This window comes from Magnolia sinica, chromosome 3 (assembly GCF_029962835.1).
Source record: "Magnolia sinica isolate HGM2019 chromosome 3, MsV1, whole genome shotgun sequence".
NCBI classification, from domain to species: domain Eukaryota; kingdom Viridiplantae; phylum Streptophyta; class Magnoliopsida; order Magnoliales; family Magnoliaceae; genus Magnolia; species Magnolia sinica.
The window spans coordinates 39,051,748-39,077,102 of record NC_080575.1 but is presented as its reverse complement, the minus strand read 5'-3'; the positions used below and the strand labels follow the sequence as shown (position 1 = coordinate 39,077,102).

Genomic DNA, 25,355 nt, shown 5'->3' with positions numbered 1-25,355 from the left:
CCCAAATACGATTCCGGTTCGTCAAACACGTCCTACGTGGCGAAAACAACCTCGGCCACGAACTCAAGGTCTGTTACCGATTTCCTGGACTGTTCATAGTCTTAAACATATTCAATTATAACAGATATTCATATCAACAATTTAGAACAGTATTGGAACAACAATTCAAATCATATAATATGTGAGTATTTGAAGAATATCAACTTAACATGGATTTCAACATAAGTAGTGCTTGAACTTAAATAACAAATAATGTAAATTGAATGTAGGAAATCATACACACTAATAGGAGAGTTGAGAATCTCTTCTCAACGCCCATAAATAAGATAATATATTACACATTAGACCATTCAAACATTTCTACAAACACTTAGACTACATATTCCAACATATATGACATATGTTGGTGATAACACACATTTGGACAATTCCTTTTACCAAGGAGTTGACACACATACTACTAGCACAAGTACACGACAATTAATCATGGCAAACACATGTTCGTATTTCATATGTATACGATACTTTCTACATATACATAGAATACGCGAATCTCAACATAGCTCATATATATCAGGAACGCAATATAAACATCTCATTTGGCATGTGAAATTTCACTCACAACAATAATAAACCATTATCTGACATTGAAAGCCTTGAAAATCATAATCTATATGAATATAGTCCGCACCTTAAACCAGAAAAAGCGCACTGATCCGATTCAGATGATATGTCTTCGTCAACGGCGACTAGATAACCTAAGGCAAGAATAGAAATGAGCTACATCAACACATAGACCATTCTAAGCTCTAAAACAAACTAGGGTTTGATTAACTTACCCAAGAATGAACTTAGAATCGCCGGAATAACGATTCAGAAGTGACGGTTTAAGGATGCAGAGTAACAAGAAAGAATCTCAAGATGATTCACCAACTTCTCTCTCACTTTCTCTCTCTTTTCTTCTCTCTCTCTTAGCTAGGGTTTAGAAAATTCGTATGGAATAGAGAGTGAGGGTTTTAAGGTCTTTATATAGGCCTAACATTAATGAAAATAGCCACAGGGCCAAGGTATACTTAGGTTATAACCAAATTAGGCCTCTCTCGATCCAATAGAGCGCTTCTGGTGGTCCTTTTTCCACGTGTGGTCGGACTTAAGCTCATTGACCATGGATCTAGGTCAGACTGAGTTTTTGTACTGATCGGATTTACAGATCAGCCGTGGCGGACCAATCTTAATCAACGGTCACCAAAACTCGATCAGGTCCACAAGCACTACGACGTGCTTGGGCCATCTTCCCTGATCCGAGGGTGAAATTGGGTCATAATCCAACGGTCAGATTGCTTAAAATCATCGCGCAAGCGACACGACTCAGATTCCATAAATCATATTTAATTTCTCACCGTTCTCACACTCTTTACTCCGGACTCAAATAAATCGACCAAGGACATCATCTGGACTTGATTTTTGAGGTGATAGTCAAGCCCAACAAGGTGACCATAGATGTCTAAGATCACCGCTATCGGACTTTCGACGCGCGGCCCAGGTCCGATCCAAAGATTCCAAATACTCCCGAGAGCAACTGGATTTAACATTGAATCTCAGATTTCAGAGTAACATAGCGCTAACGATTTTATAGGTTTTAAGTCCTGCAGATCAAATTTAAAGTGATTGATGCTAATTTCACAAGCAATCGAGTTTAGCGCTAATTACCCACAATTAACTTCTAAAGAATTTAAGATAGTACTCGGGTCTTTGCACGAAATTTTTTAGGTCATTACAATTTACCCCCCTTAAAGAAAAATTTTATCCTCGAAATTCGTACCTTCTCATACTCCTCAAGAATCTGAGGGTAGCTCTTTCTGACCTCAGCTTCAGTCTCCCAAGTAGCCTCTTCTTCACTATGATGCGTCCACAATACTTTCACAAGAGGGATGACCTTGCTATGTAATACTTGCTCCTTTCTGTCTAGGATACGTGTCGGTCGCAGTACATATGCGGCATCCTCACTCAACTACACCTGCTCCCAACTGATAATATGCGAAGGATCAAGAACGTACTTTTTCAGCATAGAAACATGGAATACATTATGCACGCCCGCAAGAGGTGTAGGCAAAGTAAGGCGGTATGCTACCGCTCCCACTTAATCCAGAATTTGAAATGGACCAAAAAATCTCGGCGTGAGCTTTCCCTTCTTATCGAACCGCAGAACTCCCTTCATAGTGGAAACCTTAAGAAACACATGGTCTCTAGCCTTAAACTCAAGCGGTTGCCACCTCGTATCAGCGTAACTCTTCTGCCTGCTCTGGGCTGTCAGAAGTCGACGTCGAATAATGTTAACCTTCTCTGAAGTCGCCTGCACCAACTTTGGGCCAATCAAACTACGCTCGCCAACTTCTGCCCTAGCAATGTGGTGTTCTGCATGGGCGACCATACAATGCCTCGTAGGGAGCCATGCCGATACTCGCCTGGAAACTGTTATTATATGCAAACTCTGCATAAGGGAGACAATCATCCCAACTGTCCTTGAAATCCAAAACACAAGCTCGCAACATGTCTTCCAGAACTTGATTCACACGTTCTGTCTGCCCATCTGTCTGCAGATGAAACGCGGTGCTGAACTTCAATTTCACACCCATCGCTTCTTAGATACGAGTCCAGAAGATAAATGTGAATCGCGTGTCTCTGTCAGACGCAATCTCCAAGGGAACTCCATGCAGACGTACAATCTCCTTGATGTACAACCTAGCCAACTCGTTTGCAAAGTTTGTGACTCTGATCGGTAAGAAATGAGCCGACTTTGTCAATCAGTCGACGATCACCTAAATAGAGTCATGTCCCTTCTTCGTTCTCGGCAGCCCTGAAATAAAATCCATAGAGATGAAGTCCCACTTCCATTCTGTTATGGGCATGGGCTGAAGCAGTCTAGGAGGTCGGCGATGCTCTGCTTTGACCTGTTGGCACGTGAGATAACGAGATACAAACTCAGCAATGTGAACCTTCATGTTGTCTCACCAATAGGATCTTCTCATATCTTGATACATCTTCGTGTTACCTGGATGCATCGCAAGCTGAGAATTATGGGCTGACTCGAGAACCTCCCGTCTCAAGTCAGGAATGTTTGGGACACATAATCGACCATGAAATCGTAGGCCCCCATCTGAACCAACACTCCACTCGGAGTCCTCATCTGTACCAACCCGCTCTCTCATCTTCGCCAATAGCTCATCATCTACCTGAGCTGCAATGAACCTCTCGTCAATGAGGGGTTGTACACGAATGTGTGTGATAACCTCATACGGCTCTTCCACCATAAGTTTCTGCTCAAAGTCTCGCACGAACTCCATCATGTCCCACTCTGCTATCATTAGCGGAGCCGCAAACTCTATAGCCTTCTTACGACTCAACGCGTCTACCACAAGGTTTGCCTTGCCAGGATGGTAAGAGACATCGAACTTAAAGTCTTTCAATGTTTCCATCCATCGGCGTTGCCTCATATTCAAGTCACCCTGTGTGAAAATATACTTAAGGCTCTTGTGGTCACAAAAGAGCTCGAACTCCTCTCCATAGAGGTAATGTCTCCAGAGCTTTAATGCGAAAATGACAGCTGCCAATTCCAGGTCGTGTGTAGGGTAATTCTCTTCGTGTTTCCTCAACTGTCTCGAGGCATATGCAATCACCTTGTCCTTCTGCATAAGGACACAACCTAGACCAACGTGAGAGGTGTCAGTATATATCGTATACTTAACCCCTTGCTCTGGCAATACTAGCACAGGGGCAGACATCAACTTGTCTTTCGGCTCCTGAAAAGCTATTTCACTTTTTCATTCTAAGAAAACTTTAAGTCTTTTCATGTCAACTGAGACAACGGTCTGGCTATCTTCGAGAAGTCTCGTATGAAACGTCGATAATAGCCTGCGAGACCCAAAAACCTTCTTACCTCAGTAACCGAACCAGGCTGCTTCCAGTCCTGAATTGCAGCTACCTTAGCGAGATCAACAGCTATCCCTTCCTTGAACACCACATGTCTTAAGAACTTGACTTCCTCCTTCCAGAAATCACATTTCTTGAACTGCGCAAACAACTGATTTTTCCTGAGAGTATCCAAAACTGCTCTTAAGTGCTCCTCGTGCTCTTCCCGACTCGCAGAGTATATCAAAATGTCATCGATAAAGATAATGACGAATCGAAACAAAAATGGCCGAAACACCCTGTTCATCAGATCCATGAACACGGCCGGTGCGTTCGTAAGACCGAACAACATCACAAGGAACTCATAATGGCCGAAACTAGTCCTGAAAGCGGTCTTCTGCATGTCCTCATTCTTGACGCACAACTGATGATACCCTGACTGCAGATCAACCTTCGAAAAGTATCATGCCCCCTTCAACTGATCAAATAGATCATTGATCCTGGGCAAAGGATACTTATTCTTCACAGTCACCTAATTCAACCTGTGATAATCTATACATAATCGTAAGGAACCATCCTTCTTCTTAACAAACAGAACAGGTGCTCCCCAAGGAGACACATTAGGTCGAATGAAACCCAAATTCAACAAGCCATCTATCTGCTTCCTCAATTCCTTCATTTCACTCAGAGGCATGCGATAGGTGGGCAATGAAATAAGTGTCGCACCAGGCATGAGATCAATAGTAAAATCAATCTCGCGCTGAGGGGGTAATCCAGGAATCGACTCGAACACATCTTTAAAATTTCGAATTACTGGCCTGCTTTCAAACGCCGAACCAGCAATACTCTCCAACAGAGAAGTATAATAACCAAAACGAAACGGGTAACTGACCTCAACAGGGAAAGTGAATGTCTCGCCCTCAGGTTCATGGACTATCACCAACCTAGCCTCACAATCAATCTCTGCTCGTATCTTCGTGAGCAAATCCATACCCAAAATGACATCGTAATGGCATAGAGGTGCGACAAAAAGGTCAACCAGAATCGATCTACTCCCAAGATCAATCAAACAACCCATACAACGCTTGGTAGTATCAGAGGAGGTCCCTGTAGTGGTAGTGAGCATCACTCCCTTCATATAAACAATGCCCAAACTCAGGCGCTTAACTGCCGCATACGATATAAGAGAGGTAGTGGACCCTGTATCCACCAACAAAGAAACGGGAATACATTGGATGTGAGCTGTAACCTCAAAAGATCTCGGTACCAAGTCAGCCACAGGTGCTTCAGCTAAAAGCACGTGAACTCAAGCCTGCTGTGGACGATTCGGCGGAGGAACCATGGGTCGCTGAGGTGGCCTGAAACAAGGTACAGAAGGTCTGAAGGATGGGTGAGCTGGCGCTGACCGAAGGGGTGGAGGTGATATAACCTGAGGCATCGGACGGCTGATCCTCTACGGTGGAGTAAATCCACTATCCCGCATTCGCGAAAAGCAATTGCGATCCGAATGCCTCATCTTCCCACAGTACGAATAGAAAAAGTTAGAACGCATCTGCTAAGCGAGCAGGCGCTGGACGCCTCGAAGGAGAATCTACCCGCCGCCTCTTACCGAGAAATGATGCACTCGGAAAGTCAGGTCGCGGTCTGGGAACCATAGGTGCTCACATACGGGACGACCTGTCCCCGTCCAGCTCAGTTCGCAGGGACATGCTCACCAACTCAGCATAAGAAGATATGCTAGCACAACACATTTTCGATCGGATCTCAGGCCTCAACCCCTCATAAAAATGCCGCATCCGCATCGGCTGATCACCTAGAAATAAAGGAGTATAACGACCTAGCTCAGTAAACCGGTTCTCATACTCAGTCACCGACATCCCTCCCTGACGGAGGCGAAGGAACTCACTCTCCTTCTCGTGTCGGTAAGTGACCGAAAAATCCTTCTCATGGAAGCGTGCCTCAAACGCCTGCCACGTCCACTCAAACCCCTCCGCAACTGTGCGGAGAACACTATCCCACCATAAACTGGCCTCCTTCTCAAACATGAAGGAGGCAAGCTCTACCTGCTCAGCCTTAGAACAGTGAAGCGGCGGTCAATCCAGTACTCGGCCTCCTCGAGTCTATGAGAACCCACAAATGTGGGAGGTCGTAGGCGCTGGAATCGCTCGAATGTGCCACTAGCACTAGCATTCCCATATGGGTGCATATGTGAAGCAGGTGTAGTCGCCCCCATCGACTGAGCAAAGATGCCAGCTATGGAAGACAGAAACTGCTGCTATTGCTGCTGCTGCATCAGCAGCATCATCTGCTCAAACCTATCAGGAGGCGGAGCGGATGAAGATGCATAAGGCGTCGACGCAGATGCATGGTTCGACTCAGGAACCGAAGGCATGACTGGAGGAGCCATAGGTGAAATCATAGGAGTCGGCCCAGCAGCGGGGCCAGTAGCTGGCTGAGAGTCCGGCCCAGCATCAAAATGAGACGGGCCCGACTATAAATCCGTCTAGCTATCGCTTAGGGAGGAAACTCCGACAAGCGATTCGCCTAAAGAGAGACAGGCCGAAGTCTTCGATCCCTTAGGAGGCATACCCTACATTCAACAGAGGATGTAACCTGTGAGATCCAACATCCACATAATCAACCCACACAGTATTTACATCACAACTCAAAGATAAACAACATCCATTTCATTTAACAAAATTGTCGCAATACAAGAAGTGCAACATTACATGAATCGTGACAGAGAAAGCATGTGAGCTAAAACATCTAAAGCTTCAAACAACAAACAACTTCCAAACTACTACGCCAACAACGGCTTCACATAAAAACAATTAACAAAACAGAGCAAAGGACGACTACAACCACAACTACTCGTCAGAATCAGGAGATGGAGGCGGGGCACCCTTATCCTGCAGACAACACAGGATAGACTTTAGAGATGGAGATATCTTCTTGAACTTATGCTTCACGAGGCCTCGAAGATCCATAATATCCTGGCGTAGGACAGCCTGACCCTCCTCAAGCCGAACTATACGAGCATCCCTGGCGCCCTGATCTGCACCCTGCTCCAGTGCCACAGGAGGAGAACTCTCACTCGTGTCCTGGGCCTCCGCTTCTTCCTCGTCCTGCTCTTCTCCTTCTTCCTCTATCTCTGCTCCACCTACGCCATAACTCTCTTCCTCATCGCTCTCAGTCTCATCATCACTTTCTTCAAGTGAGGCTTGTCATCGACGAGGCCCAATGTCCATCTGAGTAAGGGTCGTCTCATTAATGTAACGAACAGGTACCGGCTTTTTCGCCCCAAGCCTGAAGCCAAACTCATGTGCAAGCTTACAAATGAGTCGGCTAAATGGGAGAGATTCGGTTCTCCTATTCGAATGAGCAATAAGGACAATCTGACGCAAGATGTACGTTGGCACACAAAGCTTCTCTCCTTGCCCCACCTGATACAGAAAATCTTCATCAGGCGCGTACACTCGGTGCTGTTGCTCCACCTTGGATAAACATTGAATGTGCACATGTGGTGAAGCAAACGGAAGTCGTCCGTCATGTTGGTAGTTAAAAGGCTTCTGTTAGGCTGCCATTCGACTAGATGACCACACAGGAACCACGTGCGGCGATCCCTCTCATGCGTACTACTCAGATTCTTCTCACTAGCATGCACCTCACCAAGCGGCACATTTAGAAGTCAGGATATCAAGGCGACATTGATCGTGGCCTCCTGATCTCTTCCACAAGGGATCTTGAACTACAAAAGCTCTAGCGACGGTTCCGGAATGAGGGCATAAAAAGCTCGAACAGTACCCACATTGGCGCGATATTCACCCTCAAACAAGGGACACCAATCGGCCCCTTCCAAGCGCTCCAACAAGATAAAATCACTAAATAGCCGCGGATCTACATGAGCTTCAAAAAGGACCCTACGCCCTTCATAAACTCCATGAGATAGCTCCGCCAACAAAGTTCTTTCAACGAGAGCTTGAGGATCGAGGTCCCGCTTGGTCTAAAACTCTCGAGTGGCGGCCGTGCTCGCGGTGGCACCTCTCGGCCTCCGTGCACGGGTTGGGCGGCTAGGCCCGACTTTATCAACGGGCGCTCTCTTCTTCCCCATCAAAGAGAAAATGGAGGAGATGGAAAATATGGCCGTAACAAACTTAAATAGGGCCATGAAAAATGAGAGAAAAGAGAGAAATGGGAAGAATGGTGAGGCTTCAACAAATTTGAGACCCAAAGGAAGGATTTGAGTGCTCAAATGAAGAGGAAAGAGAGGGAAAACAATAATGAAGATGGGGTTTTGAGATGGTAGGATGGGGATGCACGAAAATGGAAGAGGAAAAGGTTTGGAAAGAGGTTTTTATGGAGTTTTGAGAGAGATTTCAAGAAGAGGAAAGCTTGGAGGGTGAGTTTGTGAAGGAATGAAGGTTTAGGAGGTGATAAAAATAAGCAACCCTGGATAAGTGGGCCACACAAGACCCCACATGCGTCGGCCCTAGCCAGCCCGCTTGGCCTGGCTTGCTGGGCGGCGAGGGCTTGCCAAACCGGCGAGGTCATCGCTTGGACATTCTGGAGATGACTCGCCATTTGGGCGAGGTCCTCCTGGCCCCTACACTGAAAAATGATGTGGGTCCCCCCTAGGTCCCCCTGGAATTGCCCTGATTGGGCCCTTAGCTAGATTCGACGCTTATCAGGTCACTAGGAGAAGAAACTGATACAGATTCAGGTTTACAGACAATTTTAATAGCTGGGATGGGATGATACACCATCTAAACCCGTCAATGGATGGTCTAGAAGAGATTTAAGGTCACTGTGTCTGATTAGGAGTGTATAAAGATACGATCTTGGCGACCGTTTTTAATAAACTTTCGCCGATAGAAGCAACAGGAAAACGCACACAAATTCTAAATTAATCTCGCACCCTCCTACACTAAGGTGGCTACAGCGTGTGGTGTGTGACCATAACCCAGGTCCGGTTTAATCCAATTCATGCTCTGATACCAACTTGTAACGCCCTGAAATTCGGGGGTCGAGCATAACTTAGCTCCCGAGTTCCAAAACATCACTTATGCAACATATGTAATGATGGATGTATGTTGTCTGTATGAGTGCATAAAATATAGAATAGATTAAGCTAAAATGCAAACATAATCCAGGGATAAGTGAAAAATGCAAGCGGAAGACTTAAAGAAATATATGTGTACATGTGTAAGTCCCTGTGATATGTCTGCTCTGCCAGGTCACAATTACAAGTGTTTATCTTCAAAATACAAGTATCAAAATGAAATTCATCTATTCTAAAAGAAAACCCAGAATCCCCGTCGATCAGGACACGACTCATATGAACCTGCCTGAGAACTGCATAAAAGAAAATGCGTCCTCATCATCCTCGTACTCCTGCTCTGCCTTAGGGGTTGCGCCATCATCTGCATCCAAGACAGAGTCTGGTTGGTGTTGAAACACCGTCCCAGAATGTGGGAGCTAGTGATCAACTCAGTGGAACTATACAGTAAAAGTTAACGTGATATCAAATCAACCAAGTAGTAATGATAAGGGAATACAATCAAACACTTCTAAAGTACTCTTGTTAATGCAAGGATGTATGTAGAAATGATGCATCCCCTCGCCTGCACTCCCTCAGCGTCTTCATCTTACGGTACTCATGACAACCTCTCACAGTGCCAACGACTCCTACGCACATGCAATGCGGTGCATGAACATGATTACCAAGTTATTATTAGTCATTTTCATACAGCAGGATTGGGAAGCTAAGATACCTTCCTCATATCAACTTCCACACAGTGATCCATTCTAGGGTCATCAGTCGTAGACAATCTCATACGATCATATGGTTCTAGGTCACTGCAAAGGGCTCGTCACCAATCAATGCACGCCTATCATACCTTAGTTACTACTCTAAGGCTCGTCGCCTTAATGCAGTATCAAGGTATGCTCAAGGTCATTACAAAGGGCTCGTCACCAATCAATGTAGGCCGACAGCATGAATATAGTGTCCCATACCACCATAATCAGCTCACGAGTCTAGTGTGCTCACTGGTCACTACGGGGAGGCTCGTCACCCTAGCGTAGCCCGACAGCTCGACCACGGTGTCCCATACCACCAAGCCCGGCTCATGAGTCTTAGTGGATCAAGGTACAACGGTTAACGAGATTTCATCGGTAAGTTTAGTACCATAGATTCAAACAATAGTGTCCATACATGGTGAACATACACCGGGACAATCAGGTTACTTGACGAACTCGACTAGCACGAGCGCACGTTGAGTTGAACGACATAGAGTGCGCAAACACTCCGTGTGGCCAAACCACTGCTGACAACCCAAATACGACTCAGGTTCGTCAAACACGTCCTACGTGGAGAAAACAACCTTGGCCACGAACTTAAGGTTTGTTACTAATTTCCTGGACTATTCATAGTCCCAAATATATTCAATTATAACAGATATTCATATCAATAATTTAGAATAGTAATGGAACAACAATTCAAATCATACAGTATGTGAGCATTTGAAAAATATCAACTTAACATGGATTTCAACATAAGTAGTGCTTGAACTTAAATAACAAAGAATGTAAATTGAATGTAGGAAATCATACACACCAATAGGAGAGTTGAGAATCTCTTCTCAACGCACGTATATAGGATAATATATTACACATTAGACCATTCAAACATTTCTACAAACACTTAGACTACATATTCCAACATATATGACATATGTTGGTGATAACACATATTTGGACAATTCCTTTTGCCAAGGAGTTGACACACATACTACTAGCACAAGTACACGACAATTAATCATGGCAAACACATGTTCGTATTTCATACGTATACGATACTTTCTACATATACATAGAATACACAAATCTCAACATAGCTCATATATATCAGGAACGCAATATAAACATCGCATTTGGCATGTGAAATTTCACCTACAACAATAATAAACCATTATCTGACATTGAAAGCCTTGAAAACTATAACCTATATGAATATAGTCTGCACCTTAAACCAGAAAAAATGCACTGGTCTGATTCAGACGATATGTCTTCGTCAACGGCGACTAGATAACCTAAGGCAAGAATAGAAATGAGCTACATCAACACATAGACCATTCTAAGCTCTAAAACAAACTAGGGTTTGATTAACTTACCCAAGAATGAACTGAGAATCGCCAAAATAACGATTCAGAAGTGACAGTTTAAGGATGTAGAGTAACAAGAAAGAATCTCAAGATGATTCACCAACTTCTCTCTCACTTTCTCTATTTTCTTCTCTCTCTGTTAGTTAGGGTTTAGGAAATTCGTATGGAATAGAGAGTGAGGGTTTTAAGGTCTTTATTTAGGCTTAACATTGATGAAAATAGCCCCAGGGCCAAGGTATACTTAGGTTATAACCAAATCAGGCCTCTCTCGATCCAACGGAGCGCTTCCGGTGGTCCTTTTTCCACGTGCGGTCGGACTTAAGCTCATTGACCATGGATCTAGGTCAGACTAAGTTTTTGTACCGATCGAATTTACAGATCAGCCGTGGCGGACCAATCTCACTTCAACGGTCACCGAAACTCGATCAGGTCTACAAGCACTATGACGTGCCTGGGCCATCTTCCCTGATCCGAGGGTGAATTTGGGTCAGAATCCAATGGTCAGATTGCTTAAAATCGTCACGCAAGCGACACGACTCAAATTCCATAAATCATATTTAATTTCTCACCGTTCTCACACTCTTTACTCCGGACTCAAATAAATCGACCCAGGACATCATCTGGACTTGATTTTTGAGGTGATAGTCAAGCCCAACAAGGTGACCATAGATGTTTAAGATCACCGCTATCGGACTTTCGACGCGCGGTCCAGGTCTGATCCAAAGATTTCAAATACTCCCGAGAGCAACTGGATTTAGCATTGAATCCCAGATTTCAGAGTAACATAGCGCTAACGATTTTACAGGTTTTGAGTCCTGCAGATCAAATTTAAAGTGATTGATGCTAATTTCACAAGCAATCGAGTTTAACGCTAATTATCGACAATTAACTTCTAAAGAATTTGAGGTAGTACTCGGGTCTTTGCACAAAATTTTACGGGTCATTACAACACAACACTCACTTTTCTCTCCCTTTGGAAGTGCTTGGAAGTCCACACTTCTTTGTTGCTTGGAAAGTGTGAAGAGAAAGAGAGGGAGAGAGGGTGGTTGTAAGAGAGGTGATGTGTGATGGAGTGATGGAGTGATAGGAAGTGAGTGATGGGCATGTACTTAACATGTATGTGTAAGAGAGAGAGAGAGGGAGAGAGTTGACACTGGGGTTGCTTTTGGGGATGGGACATGTACTTGACATGTGAGGTGATTAATTGGATTGATTTGACATGTCGTAGAGATTCTACTGGGATTGCAAAAGCATGACGTTTCCTCGAACTGAACACGGGTCCACGTCTCCCTGCCAGGGTATCGGATCATATGCAAGACGTGGCGTTGGAACTGCGGTGACGGTACAGTCACAAAGATACAAGTTTCGAGTCGAGCCGACTTTGATATACGAAATATGACTTAGGGTTGAGCGCAATGTTGATCATCGGTCGCAGGTTGCCGGAATTCGACGGGAAGGATCGCGAGAGTCTAAGGAACGGTACGGACTTGGATACAGGCCTTACATGTCTAAAAGTATATTGAGCGACCGAGAGGTATCAAAAAGTGGGCTGAGTGGGTAAGAGGTGTTTAGAACCAGAATGGGAAACGTATCGAGAAAGACAGAAGGATGTGGAAGACTACGTGGCAATGGTTCAACTGGCATATTAAAGAGAGAAACATCTAGAAGAATTAATACTACATGTCATTGAGTCTACTTGAGCCATCTCTACGTTGATTCTAGTCAAGTTTTCTGGTTTTCAAACTATTTTGTAGCTATTAGATTTATTGGGGAACTTTTCAATGATAGGAACTGTTCATACATGGGCCTCATCGTAGGCAGGGATAACAACAAAAAAATAGATTGGAATATTTAGAAAATTTGATCAGTTGACTCTTTTCCTTCAAAAACATGCAGCATTACTTTAACCATCCTTCTTGCTAATAATGTAAGGTGTCATGCCCTGGACTCGGTGATCGAACTCGCAAGGAATCCGATAGTCGGTTCCGACTGCAACAGCCTCCGTAGCACCCCATTCTCGGGTCCTAGCACAGGTTCCGATCCTGGGATCCTACAAGGAGGATTTCCATATCACAATTCCAATTCAATTGAGCATACCCAAGATCATAGCAAGTAAATCTCATAAAATAAAAAAGGAATACACTGCAAAATCCACTAAGAATTTAAACTTTACAGGTATAAGGCTTAAAAAGGAAATACATAATATAGAAAGAAGGGAAGGAAAGGTCTGCAACTAGGGTCCTCAGCTCGCGCTGCAATCCACAGCTCCTCTGCTACGACGTCGACCTAGGATCTCCTGCACGCATCAATCGTGCATAAGCTTATAGAAAGCTTAGAGGGCGGTGTAAGGTGTGTGACAATGGTGCTCAAAAGAAATAGGAGGATGCAGAGGGAACCATGATTGATACCGAATGCAGTAAGCCGTACCAAGGCTATGCAATGCAATACATGAGTACTGGACGCCATACCGAGGTGATGCAATAGAAGGCTTATACAACCGATGCAAATGCAATGCAAAGTAATGCCACTCCTCATATCCAATTAACATATCAAGTACAGTTCCATTATAAGGAATCCACCGGGGTCAAGTACACTTCTGTATGACTGCTGCTTTCCAAGACCCGCACAGTCAAATGAGCGTAGGAGACCTCACTACCCGCCTGTGGACAACCAATCACCAGAAAGGCTCGATGGTAGTGGACCCATTTCACGAGCTGGTCTAACTTAGCCTAGTTATTGCCCTCTCACTTAGGCAGGTAAGGTCACAGCCCCTCCCAACCGACCTCGCAACAGTGGGAGTCGTGGCCTAACGGTATAAGGCACTCGAGCGCTCATGATTTCCACTCAGTCTCGGCGTTGAGGCATCTCCTCGGTACCGTAAAAGTTTAGGGGCTTTCACCCAGGGACATCCTATGTACCCCAAATGCTCAAGAATCATTTTCAGTGTCCACACGACCATCTACGATATATCTATAGAGGCTACGACCCTGATGAAGTAAGGGAGAATATCCACATGCTATGCAATGCCAGATGCATGAATCACAAAATCATCTATGCATCAATCCCAAGCATTTATCATGCTCAAGAGGGTAAACCCCATCCCTCGGGGAGATACTAATAAGTCCTACACAATGGCACAACCTTGGCCAATCATACCTCTACCAAGCATGCATATAATGTGTATGAGAGTGAACTATGAAGATGAATAGGGGTGCTAATGAGGTGAAGATGAACTCTCTACCTAACCATGAAGGGTCTAGGTACTTAACCAATTCTGCATAAGGAATATATAACTTCTAGTGGGGGCCCATTTACCTAAGGTAGCTTACGAGACTAAGCATGCACGCTACGGGCCTAAATAATATAGAGATGGGCCTAGCAAGAGACTAAGGTGGGCATTCAACCACACTTAGATACAATGGGCCTAGAGGGGTCCAAATGGGGACATTCAACCACCATTGCCCCAAGGCATCCAACCACAAACCATAAGCTACAAGGTCCAAGGCCCACATCCAATCCATGTACATAACAACATGGGCCAAAAGAAGGGGATCAAGGCCCAAAGCCCAAGTTCCAATGGCCGTTAAATCCATGCATTTAGTTGAACTGAATGGGCAACCCATGAGCACAAAAACATAGCTCAAAAATAAGTCTAAGTTGGGTGAAATAGGCCCCACTACATCAACTCAATAACTAGCAATTTAAGTGGGTATTCAAGGGCCCAAATTCACCTTTTTCCTCAGCCCATAAGTCCAGCAAATGGTGGAAGGTCAACCCAACATATGGTTGGCCAAGGTGGGACATTCCAGCCCAATCTGGGTCCACTAGAAAGTCCTAAAATCTAGTATAAGTTTGACTCCCACAAGTGGTCATCAATGAGTGGCCCAATCATGCATCAATTGAGCCCAAAAACTATTCTAAGAAATAGGTGATCAATAAGTACCCAAATCCCTCAATGTGGTGGGCCCCCAATTCCAATAAAAGTTCAGCCATACATTGTATACTTAATGCCTAATGGCTGGACTTTCAGTCCACTTAATATTTTGGGCCTGCTGAAGCCCAAAAACTAGTCAAAATAGGTGGGAATCAATCACATAGGGGCTGGTAATGATCAAAAGGGGCCCCACCAGATGGAGGAAGGGCATTTACCACTCAATACCAAGTAAGCCTGCTACTGGAATGTAGGCCCAGCAGCAGCCCAAGCATGGGCGTCCCAAGGGTGGGACAGCCCAAGGCCATGGATGGCCTGGCCACATACATTAAAGGTGGGCTCCACACGTCCAAGGTGGGCCCCACATGTGACGTCCACTCAGGGTGGACCCAACCTCCACGTGGGCCACACCCAAAGGGGAGGATGGTGTGAATGAAAACATACACCATGGGGGGCCTAGCTAAGGACGGCCAGCCATGCTGGATGTCCACCTGCTGGACGTCCAGTATGGTTCGCTGGTCTAGCTAGTTAGCCCCACCACCATGGCCTCTGTGGCCCTCTGAAAAATTATAAGGTGGGCCATACAAACATGCACAAAAGCCCCAATGGGCCGGGTCTAATAAGTTCCACAATTACAAAGAAGACAGCAAGGTAGAAAAAAATTCTGCAGCATACATGTTGCTGTCCTGATTTTGTGCCCTCCAATAGAGTAGGTGTAGGGCCTCCAAAATTCCTGAAATTGAGGGCCAAGGTCCCTCATCATCTCTACAACAAGGTGGTACCCAGAAGGGTTGCCCACCATGAGAGAAAATATTTTTAAATTAAGGTTTACAACAGTCTGTATTGCTGGACTGTATGGCAGAAATCTGGTTGATCACCCATGTTGGCCAACTCTTTAGGAGGCTCAAAAGGGGTCAGTTTGAGCGGAAAATTGGTAGACGTATAGGCAGGATATACACCTTCAAGAATAATGTATTGGATGGTATCAATCTCCCCACCAAATGACTAAAAATCAAGCCCAAAGCTGGCCCAAAAATCTGTCCAGACGGTTCTAGACAGCAACATATGTCTGATAAAAATAAATAGGAAACATTAATTAAATAGGGATTTAACCCCAGAAAATCATGGTGTGGTCCACCCAAGTGGGCCCCACAAACATCCAAGCCATCCCACCATCCAAAACATCCTTGCATGCACCCCTTTTTGGTGCATTTAGGGGCCACACTTCCAAGGGATGGACTGTCCAAAAATGTCCTCCCACTTGGAACGGTTTGGATCTTGTTGGTCCACAAGGTGGGCCACACACTCATGATCAGAGAATTATTAGCATGAAAAGAAGAATATCGGCCATAAGGGAAGGGTTTTCGCGTCATTGAGGCCCTTCCCCTCATCACACAAGCAACACTATCCGCTATTACATGGTACATACAAAATCTACATGATCAAAGGCTGTTAACTTGGGATCTATGGTGGAGATCCAATCTCCACCAAGGATCAAGGGTCTAGATGACCCAAGGATCCCTGATCTAAGGAAGGAAAGAGCATCAAAGGATTCATGGAAAATGGCCCCTTGCATGCACATGCATGCAATGTAGGATAGACTACAAACCATATCCATAGAGTCTTGGAGCCACCATCATCACTTGATGGGTCCCACAAGCTCCATCAATGGAAGAAGAATGAAGAACAAGAAGAGACGAAAGGAAATCTGAAATTTAGACATATAAGCACACCCACCTAGCAAATCAACTCCAAAGCTACACCACAATGCTCTAAAAGTTCCAAGGATCAAGGATCTAAGGTTGAGATTGGTTAAAGAATGGCAGATTAGGAGGTGTTTGGGAGATGAAAGGGCTAAAATGGAGGTGATGTGGGACGTTTGGAGGGTTTCAAGAGGGAGAGGTAGAGAGAAATGAGAAGAAAGAGAGAGGGAGAGAGAGAGTTGTAGAGAGGTCATGATGACTCTCTCTCTCCTTGGTTAGAGAAAACTATGATAGCCTATGTTGATAATAACAAAGTGGATAGGCTAGGTAGGTCATAGGGTGGTAGGTTAATAGGTCTTCTACCAACCCTGTACTAGGGGTGACATCATCACCCACACGCACCTAGGAAAATATGTGGGGTGGGTCCACCACCACACATTAAAGGCCCAAATTGAACGTTGCCCATAACTCATGATGTACATGTCAAATTCATGCACGGGACGCGGCGTTGGAACCACGACGCCGATATCGACAAGATGACATAGGTTTCGGGTCGATCCGAGTCGTATCAATGTGACCAAACTCAAGGACGATTGCAAACACTACCCGAAGGTCGTAGGCCATCGGGATTCGACCGATAGGACCGTGTGACCTAAAGAAACGGTGTGCACACTTGGGTTAGGGTCTTACATAAAGTTTAAGATCTTTTAATCATAATGATTCATAAAGCAGCCAACATCTCACTGTTTGACTGGTTTTGACTATAAAAACATAAACCCAAATCCAAAGGCTACAGTTCCTTTAACCATATACTGAACCATTTTTGTGAGCCACAGATATGAATTTTAAGATGTCCCATTCTTGAAGAGTGTTGAGTCAGTCAACATTTATGATATGCCCCATCATCTAAATGGTTTGGATTAGTGAAAGATGTCCCGCCCCGACCCTGATTTCTGAGTGCCCTTGCCCCATCCATCAAAATTCCAGGGTGCAACTACGGGAAAAATAATTATTGATATTAATGAGACACATTCATAAGCACACAATCTAAAAGAAATACTAATATTGAATTAATAAATGAACATAGCAATAATTTAATTCGAACTTATTTCCATCATCCAAACAAATTAAATTAACTATCACATAAACTAGCAAATAAATCTCTACTAGTGGCTTAGATGTGACTGCACTGCGAGTAGTAGTCATCATCCACTGCACTAACACATCCATAGTAGTTTCCATAATCCAATTGTGGTGTCATAGAGGTATATTCTAAAGACGTGGGCCTGCAAGTGGCCTCTTTTATCACCTTAGTTTTCTTGATTTAGATGTTATCCAGCTCGGATCGGTGTGCCATCTGACGAAGTGCCTTTATTCCCTTATTATCGAATTACCAAACCACCCACTTAAATGGTAGAGCCTACCTCTATGGAGACCGGAAGGTCAAACTCTCCTCAAAATCCTGAACGATTAGTGTCACAACAATTCACATGAGTTGACGCTCAACAAATAATACTATAGCATGGATTATTTAATAAGTAGGAGAATATATATACCACATTTGATGACATATCTCACATTAGAGAAATCCCATTCAATTTCATGTTCTTAATAAAACCATTCCTATATTCTTTGTAAACTACCAGGGCCTATTCCATTCGCGTGGGTCTTACCAACGCCCACCCAGCACCACAGGTAGAACTATGGTTTTATTAACTTTGTAGTAGGGAATACCGCCTAGCCCACACAGTGAGTAACATTCATGAGTTGGTCAATACTCTTCCCTACATAGCCATCACGAGAACCGAACCAAGGGTTCTAACTGGTACCATTTAGAATAGAGAATCAATACCCATTGTGATTTCTTATCTCAACTAGTTTAAGGGCATTATCAACCCCAAGTTGTCTAGAGTCTATTCTCAATAACATATTCACATTTCATCATTACTTAGCAATTTTCATGAAATATAGCATGAGAAAAGAACAAACATGTTGCATGTAATATTTACAGTTAGCTATTAAATAATTAATCATACTTGAAGAACTAATCATTATCAATTGATTACTTATCAAACTACACACATACTAAATTTCATTTACTAGAGCTTTGTTTACAGTCTTCTCTAATTTCTCGGATGCCTCTACTTCCTTGTGCTATCTTAAATTGTGCTCGTGTCTTTACTATGATTAACTTTACAACACAATGTTAAGTTTGTGAGAGTTTATTCTATGGTTATCATCTATAAATTAAGTTGCATGATTTATCTCGATCAATCTCTAGTTGTAACCGTGAATTCGCCTTATTAGGACTAGTCCCCGATCTACCCAAGTCTGATGATCGAATTAAAGTTTTAACCATTGGATTTTACTTTTACAGTGATTAGACCGTTGTATAAAAGTATTTTGATGATCGAACCATTGGGTCTTAGTTTCAGGTGTAACGTACATGCCTTTATGCTAAATAATATATCTTGTTTATGCAATTCGCATTCATGGATACAGCATATATGAAAAGGCTTGATATATATGTCCTTGAGGGGGGGGCCGGTGAATAGGACTATACCAAAAAAATAAATAAATAACCAGAATAAAGACAACAGATAGCTAAATAAAATGCAAATAACTAAAGGAAATAACAACCTCAAAAATCAAGTATTGAGAGGTTGATACAAACTTGGTTCTAAGGACAACCTGACACCAAAAAACTAATGGTGTATGGCAGGACAACCTCACTAGAACGTGGGTGAGTATTAAAAACTCAAGCTCAAGAGGATATGAAAGAAATAAAAACTAATCTATTACAATATTCACCACACAATACTGAAATTTAAAGATTACAACATTCACATCCACAAATATATCCCACAATCTTAAATCACAGAAGATAAAGAAATAAACCACACATCTACCAAACACAAAGAATTATAGTGGTTCACTAGTGTGTGCACCAACTTTTAAACAATAGCCACACAACTACTCTACTCCTAATATCCACTCCCTCAGGATATTAGTGTTCACTAATCAAAATAGGTTTTTCAAGGTTAACCTAAAACCTTCACAATTGTGTCTTTCAAGTGGGCTTACACAATTCAAAAAACCCACATTCTGAGTTTTCTGGATCACCTCAAACAAACTAAAAATGAGATTTTCTGGAACAATCTCAAAAACCAAAAAGGAATTGAATTAAAGAAAAGAAAATACTTATCTGTATGACGATTCTGAAGCAGTCTGGTAGAACCAACTTGATGACGACGTAGATGTTCAACGTTCAGTTTCACAAGTATACACGGTTCTAAGTCTATATGATTTTTAATTAAACTATCAAAGGCTTTGTATTGATTTTGATCTCAAGAAAGGGTAAATTGAATATCCCTTTTCAATATAAGAATGGAATAAAGATTCAAAATCAAATTACAAGAGCTACTTTAAAGAATCTTAAATATACACAAATAGCTTAGAATGTACTCAAAATAAACTCAGAGTGATTGCTTAAGAATGATAATAATTGAATAGAAAACTCTGAAATTCGAGCATTATTTATAGGTGAAAAATCGGTTCACACGACTGACCTTTGGTTAGCTACAACTAGCCTTATCCAAACAGATTTTCAAAAGTTTTAGTGCGATAAGATTTTTTAGGTGCATGACTGGCCTTGTGGGTCCCATGACTGGTCGAGTAGCCTGCTCGACTGGTCGTGTGAGTCCAAAATACACACTAGAAAACGAGTCGAGTACTGCACAACTGGTCGAGCACTATTCACACGACTGGTCGAGCAGTTTCCAAGACTAGTCGTAGACTAAGAAAAAAATTCTGAAAATTCACAACAAATCCTATACTGGTCGAAGAAATACTAGGACTGGTCAAGTCAGTGCTAGGGCTAGTCGAAAGAACAGAATTTACACTTATAAAATGACCAAAATAACCGACCGAAAGTATGAAATGATCTAATCATGATCTAAGGTCAATCTAGGTCAATCATACTTTACTTGTGAGATAGAACATATGAACACTTAATATATCGATTACTTCAATAGCTTTAATTCTTGCGATCTTCAAAGTTTGAACTCGACATACCAAACATAATCTTCAACTAGGTCTTGAGTTCTTGGACTTTTCTAGTTCCAGATCTTGAACCACAATGTTCTTGAAAAATCTGTCTTCATTCAATATATGAAAGTCTTCACTTTTTCTAGTTCGAAGATCTCAGTAAGTTCGTCGTAGATATCGGCAAGATAGATTCAGCACGACAGAACAAATGTCGAAGATTCAATGTGAACAAATGCACAAGCTTCATACAAATCAAGATACAAACTTGAATTGGTTTAGCACACCAAAATTTGACAATACATAGGGTTTATCAACATAGCACTTTCAATATATTGTTTAATCAAATGGTTAACCATACTCTTATGATTAGGCTTTTGGAAAATACATTCTAAATATCTTGAAAGGGTTTAAACCTATACTATTATAGTAGTTCTTAAATTAGGTACAAAGTGTTTTTAATGAAATAACGTGGGAAAGGTTCCCTCCTTGATATAGCCACATTACCCCCACTTGCGCTCCTTTTTCTATTTCAAACTCTCTATTCCAATTCCAACTTCCTCATTCATTAGTTGAATTAGGATATCAATGAGAGAGTTTCTTGCTCTCAGGTGACATGTGGTGCACAATTTAGAAATATACATGTATGGGTAGTATGGCCCATCTCATCATGGCCCATCCTATTCAGGTCGTTGGATGGGTTGGTCATATACCAAAGGTTACTTTAGCTAACTTAGTGATCTAGAGCTGGGTTAGATGGTGGCCCACTGATCAAGGGTCGTAATAAAAAAATCCTGTTTTTATTTTTATTTTTTATTTTTTATGGTCATTACAAAAGATAACCCCATATCCAATGGCTATGGCCCCATAGTGCCTATAGCAATAGGTGGTGCCGTTGCAAACCTCTTCACATATGCTAACGATGCTGTCTAGGAAGGATGGAGTTCCCACCTCGTATCTAGCATGTGCATTTTTACTGTACTTATGCATGGATTATTTTTTCTTATCTAAAATGCTGACTCAACTGGAAACTCAGCCGAGTTAACTTGACTCAAAATCACATTACACGATTCTATATAATTAGTAATAAGGCAAGTTTAGCAAACTAGAATACTAATTGCGAACAAATATTTGCCATATCCTCATCATATGTAGTAGAGAAACAGGACATGTGCTTCAATCTGAGAGCCAGAGCGTCCATTATCTATCTTCATTTAAAGATGGTTCAATAGGAATCTAAGAGCATTTTGAAATTTGAATTTTCAATTAATAGTCCATTTTGAAATGAGTCTAAGATTCCTACACATATTTTTGCGGACCTCTGGAGAAAGTCAATTGGCAAACGGAATATTTTCATTTTAAATAAACATCTGAAATTTCTAGTCTAATCTGTCCGATAATATATGTTTTACATGATTTTCTTGTAGTCGACTCTTCGGAAACCTGCAATAAAGAACATGAGGAAAGCTCTGTACACACAGTTTTCAGTGGGTCTTGCATTTTACTACGGAGTGAGCATAGTTGGATATTGGGCATATGGTTCATCTGTATCGGAATATCTCCCCAAAGAGCTGAGTGGGCCTATGTGGGTTAAGGTCTTTATCAATGCAACAGCCTTTATCCAGTCCATAATCTCTCAACATGTAAGTTCTTCCATTATCTCCTTTCACCATCATTTTCGTAGCATTGGTAATTATTTTGAAATTTAAGGGATCTCTGGAATACATTTTTCCATAAATAGTTGAAAATATAATTAGGAAAGGAATAATCTGAGAATGGATGGCTTTTCCTATCACAGGATGTTTCACTTTGTGTGGATAACAAAGGTAATCTTGGATATTATGTTGTGAAAAAACTTTGATTAAAAAATTATATTTTAATAATAAAAATATATACTTAACAATAAAAGTTTTGCTTGAAAAACTTGCAATTTTGGTATTTTGGGAATAGTTCCATATCGGAACAGAGAAAAGAAAAAATAGTGTTTATATGTGGGGTGTGGAGTACCTTATTATTTGATTGGTTGACTGGCTATAGATGTGCTACTGGCACACTTTGCACTTGCGGCAAGGATTATAGGTCAAGTGGCTGGAATGAACAAGTGATCTGAATGAGACCGGTGTGGCTTTTATAAAGACTGGAATCCAGCCATTGGAGTGAGGTGTAACTCCTCATGCAACATTAATCCAACCTGCACAACAATCATAAAACGGTCATGTAACGGTCATAAAATGGCTAGTTAGTGAGTCATAATGACCAACATGCAGCAACAATAATCTCACATGCACAACACTCGAAACTAGCAATAACAGGTAGTTTCTCACCAACAGCCAAATAATGGTCATATTGAGTCATGACCTTGCTGGACCAAAACAGGCAGCCACCCTAGCCTATATAAACAGTGCCTGGATGGTTCAACAGAGAATAACCAACACTCAAACCATTGTCACTTTCAACCCAACCAGAAGAGGTCATACAAAAGCCAGAAGACCTCAATAAATAGACCAACACAGCGGTCTAGATTTTTCTAATCTTCTTTCTAAAATTGGAATTTTTTCTTTTTATTTATCTACCATAAAAAATTTGTGTATATAGAGTTCCATCTATGATTACTCATATTTGTTGAATGCAAAACGACACCTAGGCTCGTTGTATCTTGAAAGCAGTTTGCCTAGAACATATCAGCATTCTCAATCAATTTGAGAAGGGGCGAATAAGGCTTTAAGGATAGCGTGATCACACATGCTTCAAGCCTTTCCTTATATTTTCGGTTTCTTTAATTATGTTTATAGAAAGTGCAAAATCTGCAATTTGTGATAACATATTAAACAGTAATCAGTGCCAAAATAATAAAATTCTCATGCAGAAAAGAAAATACGATGTGATCATTGTGAGAGCTTTTTGAAATTTCTACTTGCTATTCAAAATAGAACTTGAAAAATAAAAATTTTGGAAATCCTTGTTCCAATAGTGCACATGGAAATGTTGGAAAATCATCACAGGATCTTTATTACAATTTTCTTTTCCACCATCCAAACAGGCCCTAAAAGATGCATTAATATCCCTTTGTCATATATTTCCATTAGTAGGGCAAATGGCATCAAAGGGCTGTATCATCCTCCAAACAGCCTAGAAAGAAATGGAAATGATTGAATCTAATTTTCTTGCAGAGACTAAACAATAGAATTGGAAATTGTTTCTTCAATCTCTTCTCATGCTAATGGCTTCAACATTTCTCTATTAATGACACTTATACTAAACATCTAACTGCGATCAGTAATTTTCTCTGTGGACTTCAGATGTTTTGTGCACCAATACATGAGGCTCTTGATACCAAATACTCAAAACTAGATGAAAGTGTGCACTCGATAGATAATCTGAAGCGTCGGTTCATCTTGCGTGCACTTCTCTTTGGGGCAAACACGTTTGTGACAGCCTTGTTCCCATTCATGGGAGATTTTGTCAACTTGTTCGGATCATTCACACTCTTTCCACTTACATTTGTATTCCCAAGCATGATTTTTATGAAGGTAAGGAGCTTATTTATGTCTAATAACACCACTGGGATTAGTGGAAGTAGACAATTAAGCTGAAGATGTGTTTACTTTGCCACAGGTGAAAGCAAAAACAGCTAGAAAGGAAGAAAAGGCATGGCACTGGGCCAATATTATTTTTTTCTCTCTTCTAGCTGCGATAACAACAGCGGCCGCCATCAAATTGATTGTAAGGAATGCAAGGGTTTATCATTTTTTTGCCGACACATGAGTATACGCACATACACATGCTACTTTTCTTTTCTTTTTTTTTTTTTTTCTGTTTTTTTTTTGGCATTATTTCAGAGGGAATAGATATCTACAACCAACATGATATTTCTAATCATATTTGTTGGGTTTTGTGGTCTTGAAAGCCAATCCTAGTGGTTCCCGTCACAAATTGTCATCATAAATGTAATATTTTGTTATCTCGCTTGTCATTTAGCATAATATGGATTGTGCTTAAGTGCATGCTTTTACCGAATTCAATGAGTCTGCTGACGATTTTGTTGCAAGCCAAGTGCATCAGTATGGCCAATGACATAGAGGGATTTGACTTGTAGGTTCCTTGACATCAAAAAGATGTTTCCAACCAGTGATGGGCTAAAGATAGCAAGCTGACTGAAAAAAGTATACTTGATACGTTTTTTTTTTCCTTCAGAAAATCATCCATTAGCAAGTGCATCCAAAGGAGCCCTTAAATAGCACATCGGTAAGCTTCACATGTGGTGTGGGCAAAATCTAAGTCGAACGTTTCTCCACCAATAATTTCAGCATAGATCATGATTCAACCACTCAAAGGCTCATGTTGAATGCAAACATTGGGTCATCGTCATTGATAAGAATACTGCTATTTTGATAGTTTAAATTGAACCAAGTGCCAAGAAAATTATCACCTCACTAGAGAATACACGTTTATTTATTTATAGACATGGAATGATTGTACCATCCTATCGTCAGATTCAACCCTGTGGATCATTTTGAGTCTCTAGACTGCCTGGACTCATTAAATCTGAAATCGAAGTTCATCAAAAGGTTGCCTACTACCCTAAACACCTTGGGATTAAATTTT

General features: G+C 41.9%; 1 protein-coding gene across 2 annotated transcripts in view; it reads left to right on the top strand.

The window, feature by feature from the left end:
• LOC131239827 (proline transporter 2-like) overlaps positions 1-24,767 on the top strand; it is a 135,186-nt gene extending 110,419 nt beyond the window's left edge. For both annotated transcript variants that reach the window (XM_058237704.1, XM_058237703.1), the window contains 3 exons: positions 22,178-22,393; positions 24,050-24,280; positions 24,366-24,767. In XM_058237704.1, coding sequence (XP_058093687.1) covers positions 22,178-22,393; positions 24,050-24,280; positions 24,366-24,515 — 597 coding nt within the window. In that variant the 3' untranslated portion in view covers positions 24,516-24,767. The remainder of the gene's footprint in view (positions 1-22,177; positions 22,394-24,049; positions 24,281-24,365) is intronic.
• The last annotated feature ends 588 nt before the right edge of the window (positions 24,768-25,355 follow it).